The 12,036-nt window shown below is 33.8% G+C and overlaps 2 protein-coding genes across 2 annotated transcripts in view; one reads left to right on the forward strand and one right to left on the reverse strand.

Moving 5' to 3' along the window:
- Nucleotides 1-12,036, forward strand: part of LOC123694660 (tRNA dimethylallyltransferase) — a 200,436-nt gene that overhangs the window by 57,365 nt on the left and 131,035 nt on the right. The window lies entirely within an intron of this gene.
- LOC123694662 lies at nt 359-2,592 on the reverse strand. The gene is made up of 2 exons (XM_045640157.1): nt 1,709-2,592; nt 359-1,284 (listed from the first exon to the last, which is right to left on the reverse strand). Exons 1-2 carry the CDS (start codon nt 2,160-2,162, stop codon nt 1,229-1,231), a joined length of 510 nt encoding a protein of 169 aa, XP_045496113.1. The 5' UTR covers nt 2,163-2,592; the 3' UTR covers nt 359-1,228.

Here is a 12,036-nt window from a genome sequence, read left to right on the forward strand (position 1 = left end):
GTTTGTTTGTATGTTTGTTTGTTTGTTTGAATGCGCTAATTTTAAAAGATTAGCGCGTCCGATTTGAAAAATTCTTTCGAAGTTAGATAGCCCATTTATCGAGGAAGACTATAGGGATGATATATATATATATATATATATATGTGGGGATGGTGTAAATGAAAAGCCAAATTCGCCCAATCGATTTATTTCCCAGACACCGGTTACATATCAAAAATACATTTCAACAATCCTCCATTACCTCGTACCAAAAAACACAAAGTCAAGTCATAGACAACATAGATCGTTCTACAGTCTACAGATAACATGTCCACAGATTAAATAATAGAAAAACACAGACTAAAAATAAAACTAGTAATCATGAAATACATCTTAATATTTTATCCTATTCCCACACGGTCATCCTGCAGAATCATCTGTCCCAGATGAGTCAACAGTCGTAGATGATCAATATGGTAAGTAGACAATGGTAAATCACCTTTATCTATTACATGTAGAAATCCTTCCTTCTTTCCTCTTTTATTTGAATTAAGTATACGTTCCACGCAATTATCAATGTTTGTTTTAATCTTTTCTTTTAAATTCTCCATATAATAATTTCTATTTATTAATTCCTCAGTTTTAACACAACCAAAATGTCCGTTTTCATGATGTTTTCTTATAATTTCATTTTTCATTTTCTTAGGTACAACCATTAATTTATTTCCATCCTTAATCTTCCATAACATTCCATTCTTCTTTTTTGCAAGCACAATTGGACTAGCATAATCAGACTTACTTGTTTTTATTATTCCTTCATCAAGCCATTCTTTAATCTGTTTGTCAACAATGTTAAGCTCCAAAGGTGACAATCGTCGTGGATTCTGATAAACTGGTACATCATCGGTTAATAATATTTTAAGTTTTACATTTGATTCTTTAGTACATCTTTTGGGGTTATATTCTTTTATAATATTCTGTATTTTATTCTTATATTCTTTGTTTTCAATATTTGTGATATCTTCATTTTCATTCTCTAGCATTGTAAGGTGTAATATTCTTGTTGCAGTGATAGTTCCAGATTTAAAATTGATTTCTACTTCTTTCAGTACAGGATTTCCTAATATAATGTTGACAGGGATAGCGCCATCATTAACAACATAAAATAAAGTTTCAAAATAACAATCATCAATTTCAATTTTTGCTGTGAAAGATCCTTTTGTATAAATTTCCTTTTCAGCTATTCCAGTTAAAGTTTCTGTGGTTCCTGAACTATAAGATAACAATTTTTCACCTTGAATCTTCCTAAAATAAGACATAATTATTAAATTAGCATCGCTTCCGGTATCAATCAGGGCTTCTACATCAATATTGTTTATTTTCAGCTTCTTAAAAGGTCTCACATCAATATTATTTTTAGTTGACATAATTTCCAAACTCTTCTTAATACTTTTAGAACATTCAGTTGATTTATGGCCAAACAAGTTGCATTTAAAACATTTAATGCCTTTAGTACAATTAGGCGACTCATGATCTAAATCTCCACAATTGAAACATCTCTTTACTCGTAGTGTTTTTTGAATTTTCATGCCAATGGACTTTGATACTGAATTACTTTGAATCTTATTAGGTGAATATGATTTTTTCTTAATTTCTGAATAAATGTCTAATTTCTTTCTGAATTCTTTAATGTTACAAGCGCCATATAAAATATTTTTGTTGGACTCACTGTCTTTAATACCGTCGATGACATATTCCATCAGGGCTTCATCTTCAACATTCCCAAGTACTGCAAGTTCCTTCATATGTAAAAAATATTGCTGATGAGTCTCATTCATCTTCATCCGGCGAGATGAAAGTCTCTTGTGAACAGTTGCACTGTTCAACTTCTTACCAAATTCCTCACGGAGCTCAGACTTAAGTGTATCCCACGTGGTGGTCCCACTTAGTGAACGTAAAAATAGCTTGGCGGTTCCCGCGAGAAGCCGCTTCGAAAATATGAGTTTTTCTATTTCGCCCCATTGCATTAAAGAGGAAATATCTTCAAAATCTTTTACGAATGTTTCGATGCCATAGGCATCATCACCCGAAAATGGCGTCATTGATTTCTCTAAGTCATTGAAGGAAATACGCGGCGATGGTTCACCACAATCATCATCATCTTTTACTCGTTTCGGCGGCATGTTGAATAATGTAAATAAAAAGTTTTATAGTCTTCAAGTCGTAATCGTATAATCATAAGCTTCTTTAAATCTTAGTCTTCGTTCGTAATTCGTAAATTCTTAATCAGGTTAAATCACCGGCATCATAGTCTTCGTCTGTTTTTTCTTTATTCCACCATCCCGTATCCCGGACGAGCCCCCAAATTATGTGGGGATGGTGTAAATGAAAAGCCAAATTCGCCCAATCGATTTATTTCCCAGACACCGGTTACATATCAAAAATACATTTCAACAATCCTCCATTACCTCGTACCAAAAAACACAAAGTCAAGTCATAGACAACATAGATCGTTCTACAGTCTACAGATAACATGTCCACAGATTAAATAATAGAAAAACACAGACTAAAAATAAAACTAGTAATCATGAAATACATCTTAATATTTTATCCTATTCCCACATATATATATATATATATATATAGATATCTCCACGGGCACTATGTTGATCAAACGTGCCATATAGTTAGTAATTATTTGATCCGTTTTCACTTGTTGATCCGGTTGGTATTTGTGGATCCATTGCCACACCACCGTCCGTATGTGGATCCGAACGGAGCCACAAGTGTCACGATCAGTAATAATAATAATTACGTGCTTTTTATACAAATCCACCTTTTTTGCGTTTAAGCTCTTGTTGATCCGATTCAAATGAGCCAATCAGAGCCCACCGAGCTCAGCCATTGGTCGCTTGCGGCCTTAGCCATTTGAAGGTTTAAAGACATTTATTCCCGTTATAGAAACGTATGTTGCCGTTCGCCTTCCATAATTTGTTCGGATCTTCGGGAGGGCAAGATAGCTAGCTCGTCTATTAGGATAGTGGCGATTTGATGTTGAGATTATAATATTTGTATTTATGTTTTTATGTAGCGCTTTGCGGATGAACATACACGTATTATAAAAGTATAATTGTTTTAAATTCATTATTTTAGTGTCGTCGTAGATTTTATTTGTAGGTGTTAAAAAAGGATAGTTAAAGATAGTTTTAATGATTTTATTTTGTAAAATTTGGAGTGGCGCTAATTTATTTTTGTAAGCACTCCCCCATACTTCTATTAGGTGCGGCTTTACTAACGTGTTGTAGATGGTGTGGCGTAATTTATGAGGAATGCAAGTAGTAATATTACGCAGAGATCTAAGAAGTGCTGATAATTTATTTTTTATGTGGTCGATGTGAAAATTTAATTTTAGAGAGCTGTCGATTCGCAAACCTAGGTATTTCTCGTGGGTCTTATGTTCTAATACAACACCGTTAATTTTAAGTGGAGCGTGTGATGTAATAATTTTGTTATGAGCTTTGAATTTAATATAACATGTTTTAAATATATTTATTTTTAGTAGATTGCATTGAAACCATTTATTTAATTTATTTAAATCATTTTGTGCTTGCGCTATTATGTCATGTAAAGAGGGACCAAAATAAAACAGACATGTGTCATCCGCATAAATCTTGTAAATTATTAATATAAATTAAAAAAAGCAATGGGCCTAGAATCGTACCTTGTGGTATGCCACATGTAATTGGTAAGGGAATGCTATCGTGGTTATCTATTTTAACTATTTTTGATCGATTTTTTAAATATGATTTCAGCATATCTAGTGCTTTACAATTAATGTTAATGGATGCTAATTTCTTCATTAAAAGTTCGTGAGAAACGGTATCGAAGGCCTTTTGTAGGTCAATAAACACTCCCAAAACTATATTTTTGCGTCAATGTTCTGTTTTATTTTAATAATTAGGTCCATAGTCGCTGACAGAGTGTTACTTTTTGGCTTAAATCCGTATTGATGCACTGAAATAAAATTAAATGAGTCTAAATATTTTTCTAATCTCGTGTGTAAAATCTTTTCCAATTTTTTTGACAATACTGGCAAAACCGAAATTGGCCTATAGTTACCAGGTTCAAATTTTGAGCCACTCTTATAGATAGGAGTTACCTTCGCTTTTTTAAAACATCCGGTCGTTAACGAGTCCGGAAAACGTAACTTATGGCTTGGTTAAAACAGTCGCTTAAGGTATGATTTAATTTTTTTTGATGCATTTTATTGCTGTTGTAGTAATACCATCAAGACCTGTACTACAGTTTGAATTAAGATTATTTATAATTATATATTTTTACTGGCTTCGGTAGGTCTGAACTTATTAGTGAGATAATTTTTAAAATTTCGTATTTGTATTTAGATATCCTCTCCTCTGAGTTATAAGATGTTGATTCTGGGAAACCAGCAAAAATTACATTTTTTTCGCGGCTCTTTCTGTCCTGTAGTTCCTTGATTAAGTGTTCATTTATATGAAGTTGATTTTTAGACGTAAAACCCGATGGATTAGCTGTCTGATTTATTGATTGAAGATTTAATTCCAATGATTTTATTTTACTCTCACCCTGGTTGATCTGGGATTCTAATTGAGAAATAGTACTGGTCAAAGATCCGAATATAAGTCGAAATGCAACGGCGTGATAATAGAATGAGACCAATTTTATAATAAATTTAGTGTATTAAAAAATGTGTTAAAAATGGGTTGACTGGGAAAATCCTGGACAGGATATTTTTTATTAATAATTATAAAATCTTTTATTTTCATTTTTTATTAATTGCAGTTTCGAGATAATAAAACAATTTTGTAATAAAAAAGCGCTGACATATTTTTTTTTCATCATCCTATCAAGTGAAAGTAACTGGTACCGACATACCTGTTTATACCTGCCAACCTAGCCGTTTGTCCCGGTAAATATTAGAAAACGACTATGACTGCACATTCTGTAGGTTTCATACTTTAAGTCTAGTATAATTTTTTTATTATGTTGATACTGCAATTAATTAAAAAAAATGTTTTTTTTAAGCATACATATTTTCCAAGTAATGTACTAATACGGCTCAACTCCGACCGAATATCCTTCATATCATCTGCAATCTTGTTCTAGCGGTTGTTTCCGTTTTTAACCGACTTCAAAAAAAAGGAGGAGGTTATCAATTCGGCCGGTATATTTTTTTTTTTTTTTTTATGTATGTACACCGATTACTCCGAGGTTTCTGAACCGATTTACGTGATTCTTTTTTTGTTCGATGCGGAATGGTGTCGAATTGGTCCCATAAAAATTTTATTCGGCTAGGCCTAGTAGTTTTTATTTTATGAGCATTTTTGTCTGTACTCGATGACTTAATTTCAATGTAGCAAGTAACTTTGATTCTCTTCCCGGTAACCGATTGAGCTGAAATTTTGTATACGAATGTAAATTGGATAGCGATGAAACATTATCATGACATGGAGCTGATCTGATGATGGAATCGGAAGGTGGCCATAGGAACTCAGTAATATATTGACTCAACTTTATCGAGTTTGGGCTCGTTTGATTCGTGTTGAAAAATACACTAAAAAGTATTAAATAAAAATAACTGCGTTAAAAACAACCGACTTCAAAAACGGAAAAGTAAGAAATAAAAAAGATTTGATATTATTAATTACTACATATTATTTTTATGTGCTATTTACTAAAAAGGTTTGATGTCGGTGCATGGGCTTAATACTAAGTGCTTAGTGTTTGGCACCGACTTCAAACCTATTTAGTCGGTTGTTTTTAACGCAGTTATTTTTATCTGTAAGTAATTTGAGTATCAGTTGGCGTAGAACTTGTAGAAAACGAACTTAGCTTCGATAGATAGGGATGCGATCCACCGGCAGTACCCACTGCACCACTGCTAGTGCACGTGTTGGCGATCTGCGTACACTCATATTTACTCCGTAATGGATAATTTGTGCAGGAATATGAGTCGACATTTGTTTAACCTAAATCTAACATTTTAATTATTTTATCAGATTGATATCAGAATAGGGCAAAGGCGAACGCTACACGTGAATAAATATTATGATAATTATCTTGATATTTACTGATGATTCAAGAGGTAGGTTGTTATTTGTAGGATGCGTACTACTTGAGAATTATCACCGTCACTGTATGACGAAAGGTTCGTCCAAATATCTATCTTTTTAGGGTTCCGTATTTTTAGTTCCACAACGTTTTCTATAAGTTTCAATTGAATTACGGTCGACTTCTTCAACTTCCATAAAACTCTTTTTTGCTAGCCCTAATTTCATATCCCCATGTCAATGTCATGCAAGTGCATATAAATGGAACAGATCAACATACGACTTATGATTTGGTATATAAAACGGAGTCAAGAAGTGTTTGAGCATTTCAAAATTTGAACCGTTACGGAAGTCGAGTTCGTCTAGTCTAGGCGGATTTAGCAATGTATGGAACATTATACCTAACTATAATATGTTTGTGTACGGAGCCAACAAATACTGTAGTGATTACGAAAAATTAATCTACGTTACTTAATATACAGTTTCGTTTTGTCGGATCAAATAAAGCTGTAATTTTGATAATATAAATGGATCTGATCAACATACGACTTTGGATTTGGTATATAAAACGGAGCCAACAAGTGTTTATGGGTTTCTGAATTTCGGCCGTTACGGAGTCGATTCAGTTCGAGATCTTAGCAATAAAAATGTTGAGTATATCAATTTCTCCATGAATACGTTTGGCAACGTCGCCCAAAAATTTGCGCCGTTGCCACTCCGGGCAAGATCTATGCAACCGGAGTCGAGTAATATTGGGGTAAAGGTGGAGTCAGCAATGCACGGCAGTCGGGCTGGATCAACTTAGTGCCCAAGTTGGTATTTATATATATATATATATATAGTTAGTAATTATTTGATCCGTTTTCACTTGTTGATCCGGTTGGTATTTGTGGATCTATTGCCACACCACCGTCCGTATGTGGATCCGAACGGAGCCACAAGTGTCACCATCAGTAATAATAATAATTACGTGCTTTTTATACAAATCCACCTTTTTTGCGTTTTAGCTCTTGTTGATCCGATTCAAATGAGCCAATCAGAGCCCACCGAGCTCAGCCATTGGTCGCTTGCGGCCTTAGCCATTTGAAGGTTTAAAGACATTTATTCCCGTTATAGAAACGTATGTTGCCGTTCGCCTTCCATAATTTGTTCGGATCTTCGGGAGGGCAAGATAGCTAGCTCGTCTATTAGGATAGTGGCGATTTGATGTTGAGAATATAATATTTGTATTTATGTTTTTATGTAGCGCTTTGCGGATGAACATACACGTATTATAAAAGTATAATTGTTTTAAATTCATTATTTTAGTGTCGTCGTAGATTTTATTTGTAGAAGTTAAAAAGGATAGTTAAAGATAGTTTTAATGATTTTATTTTGTAAAATTTGGAGTGGCGCTAATTTATTTTTGTAAGCACTCCCCCAGACTTCTATTAAATACATTAGGTGTGGCTTTACTAACGTGTTGTAGATGGTGTGGCGTAATTTATGAGGTATGCAAGAAGTAATATGTATTACGCAGAGATCTAAGAAGTGCTGATAATTTATTTTTTAGATGGTCGATGTGATAATTCCATTTCCGCCGATTCGCAAATCTAGGTTATTTTTCGTGGGTTTTATGTTCTAATACAACACCGTTAATTTTAAATGGAGCGTATGGTGGAATAATTTTTTTATGAGCTTTGAATTTAGATATATTTATTTTTAGGAGATTGCATTGAAACCATTTATTTAATCCGTCATCCGTCATCCACATAAAGTGTTAGGAGACCATTTAGCTTTAAATCTTGTAAATTATTAATATAAATTAAAAAAAGCAATGGGCCTAGAATCGAACCATGTATGCCACATGTAATTGGTAAGGGAATGCTATCGTGGTTATCTATTTTAACTATTTGTGAAATATTTCGATTTTTTAAATATGATTTCAGCATATCTAGTGCTTTACCATTAATGTTAATTTCTTTATTAAAAGTTCGTGAGAAACGGTATCGACGGCCTTTTGTAGGTCAATAAACACTCCCAAAACTATATTGTTTGCGTCAATGTTCTGTTTTATTTTAATAGTTAGGTCCATAGTCGCTGACAGAGTGTTACTTTTTGGCTTAAATCCGTATTGACGCACTGAAATAAAATTAAATGAGTCTAAATATTTTTCTAATCTCGTGTGTAAAATCTTCTCCAATATTTTTGACAATACTGGCAAAACCGAAATTGGCCTATAGTTACCAGGTTCAAATTTTGAGCCACTCTTATAGATAGGAGTTACCTTCGCTATTTTTAACGAGTCCGGAAAACGTCTTTGAATTATGGCTTGGTTAAAACAGTCGCTTAAGGTATGATTTAATTTTTCTTTGATGCATTTAATTGCTATTGTAGTAATACCATCAAGACCTGTACTACAGATTGAAGTAAGTTTTTAAGCTTATTTATAATTATATATTTTTACTGGCTTCGGTAGGTCTGAACTTATTAGTGAGGTAATTTTTAAAATTTCGTAGTTGTCTTTAGATTTCCTCTCTTCTGAGTTATAAGATGTCAATTCTGGAAAACCAGCAAAAATTACATTTTTTTTGCGGCTCTTTCTGTCCCGTAGTTCCTTGATTTTTTTTTTTTATTTTTTTATTATACAAGAGGAGGCAACAGAGCAGACGCGTCACCTGATGTTAAGTGCACTGCGTCGCCCATAGGCACCAGCAATGCCGGGGACATTATTAGTGCGTTGCCGGCGTTGTGCGTTGATTAAGTTTTAATTTATATGAAGTTGATTTTTAGACGTAAAACCCGATGTGTTGGCTCATGGCTGACTGATTTATTGATTGAAGATTTAATTTCAGTAATTTTATTTTACTCTCACCCTGGTTTATCTGGGATTCTAATTGAGAAATAGTACTCTTCAATATGTTTTGTTCAGTAATTATCATACATGGTGATGACTTAATTTCATTGATTTGATTCGTATTTTGGCGAATTAAATTCAAAGATTGTTCGTTGGACGATTTAATTTCGGTAATTTGTGTTTTTACCTCAGAAATGAATTTTCATGAATTTTGTTTACTATTTTGTTCATTTGAGCATACATATTTTTCAAGTAATGAACTAATACGGCTCAACTCCGACCGAATATCCTTCATATCATCACTAAATCTGCAATCTTGTTCTAGCGGTTGTTTCCGTTTTCCGTACCTAAGTAATTTGAGTATCAGTTGGCGTAGAACTCTTAGAAAACGAACTTAGCTTCGATAGATACGGATGCGATCCACCGGTAGTACCCACTCCACCACTGCTGGTTAAACGTGTTGGCGATCTGTGTACACTCATATTTACTCCGTAATGGATAATTTGTGCAGGAATATGAGTCGTCATTTGTTTGACCTAAATCTAACATTTTAATTATTTTATCAGATTGATATCAGAATCAGGGCAAAGGCGAACGCTACACGTCAATAAATATTATGATAATTATCTTGATATTTACTGATGATTCAAGAGGTAGGTTGTTATTTGTAGGATGCATACTACTTGAGAATTATCACCGTCACTTTATGACGAAAGGTTCGTCCAAATATCTATCTTTTTAGGATTCCGTATTTTTAGTTTCACAACGTTTTCTATAAGTTTCAATTGAATTACGGTGGACTTCTTCAACTTCCATAAAACTCAGGAGATTTTTTTGCTAACCCTAATTTCATATCCCCATGTCAATGTTATGCAAGTGCATATAAATGGAACAGATCAACATACGACTTATGATTTGGTATATAAAACGGAGTCAAGAAGTATTTGAGCATTTCAAAATTTGAATCGTTACGAAGTCGAGTTCGTCTAGTCTAGGCGGATTTAGCAATGTATGGAACATTACCTATGTTTGTGTACGGAGCCAACAAATACTGTAGTGTTTACGAAAAATTAATCTACGTTACTTAATATACAGTTTCGTTTTGTCGGATCAAATAAAGCTGTAATTTTGATAATATAAATGATAATGATCAACATACGACTTTGGATTTGGTATATAAAACGGAGCCAACAAGTGTTTATGGGTTTCTGAATTTCGGCCGTTACGGAGTCGATTCAGTTCGAGATCTTAGCAATAAAAATGTTGAGTATATCAATTTCTCCATGAATACGTTTGGCAACATCGCCCAAAACTTTGCGCCGTTGCCACTCCGGGCAAGATCTATGCAACCGGAGGCGAGTAATATTGGGGTAAAGGTGGAGTCAGGAATGCACGGCAGTCGGGCTGGATCAACTTAGTGCCCAAGTTGGTATTTATATATATATATATATATATATATATATATATATATATATATATAGGTATTGGTATTTATATATATATATATATATATATATATATATATATAGGTATTTATATATATATATATATATATAAATACCAACTTGGGCACTAAGTTGATCCAGCCCGACTGCCGTGCATTCCTGACTCCACCTTTTCCCCCTTATTACTCGACTCCGGTTGCATAGATCTTGCCCGGAGTGGCAACGGCGCGAATGTTTGAGCGACGTTGCCAAACGTATTCATGGAGAAATTGATATACTCAACATTTTTATTGCTAAGATCTCGAACTGAATCGACTCCGTAACGGCCGAAATTCAGAAACCCATAAACACTTGTTGGCTCCGTTTTATATACCAAATCCAAAGTCGTATGTTGATCAGATCCATTTATATTATCAAAATTACAGCTTTATTTGATCCGACAAAACGAAACTGTATATTAAGTAACGTAGATTAGTTTTTCGTAAACACTACAGTATTTGTTGGCTCCGTACACAAACATATTATAGTTAGTTAATGTTCCATACATTGCTAAATCCGCCTAGACTAGACGAACTCGACTCCGTAACGGTTCAAATTTTGAAATGCTCAAACACCTCTTGACTCCGTTTTATATACCAAATCATAAGTCGTATGTTGATCTGTTCCATTTATATGCACTTGCATGACATTGACATGGGGATATGAAATTAGGGCTAGCAAAAAATCATACAGTGACGGTGATAATTCTCAAGTAGTATGCATCCTACAAATAACAACCTACCTCTTGAATCATCAGTAAATATCAAGATAATTATCATAATATTTATTAACGTGTAGCGTTCGCCTATGCCCTGATTCTGATATCAATCTGATAAAATAATTAAAATGTTAGATTTAGGTCAAACAAATGACGACTCATATTCCTGCACAAATTATCCATTACGGAGTAAATATGAGTGTACGCAGATCGCCAACACGTTTAACCAGCAGTGGTGCAGTGGGTACTGCCGGTGGATCGCATCCCGATCTATCGAAGCTAAGTTCGTTTTCTACGAGTTCTACGCCAACTGATACTCAAATTACTTACAGAAAACGGAAACAACCGCTAGAACAAGATTGCAGATTTAGTGATGATATGCAGGATATTCGGTCCGAGTTGAGCCGTATTAGTACATTACTTGAAAAATATGTATGCTCAAATGAACAAATAGTAAACAAAATTCATTAAAACATTTCTGAGGTAAAAACACAAATTACCGAAATTAAATCGTCCAACGAACAATCCTTGAATTTAATTCGCCAAAATACGAATCAAATCAATGAAATTAAGTCATCAGCATGTATGATAATTAGGTACTGAACAAGCATATTGAAGAGTACTATTTCTCAATTAGAATCCCAGATAAACCAGGGTGAGAGTAAAATAAAATCACTGGAATTAAATCTTCAATCAATAAATCAGTCAGCCAACCCATCGGGTTTTACGTCTAAAAATCAACTTCATATAAATTAAAACTTAATCAAGGAACTACGGGACAGAAAGAGCCGCGAAAAAAATGTAATTTTTACTGGTTTCCCAGAATCGACATCTTATAATTCAGAGGAGAGGAAATCTAAAGAAAACTACGAAATTTTAAAAATTACCTCACTAATAAGTTCAGACCTACCGAAGCCAGTAAAAATATAT

This window comes from Colias croceus, chromosome 9, assembly GCF_905220415.1.
Source record: "Colias croceus chromosome 9, ilColCroc2.1".
NCBI classification, from domain to species: Eukaryota; Metazoa; Arthropoda; class Insecta; order Lepidoptera; family Pieridae; genus Colias; species Colias croceus.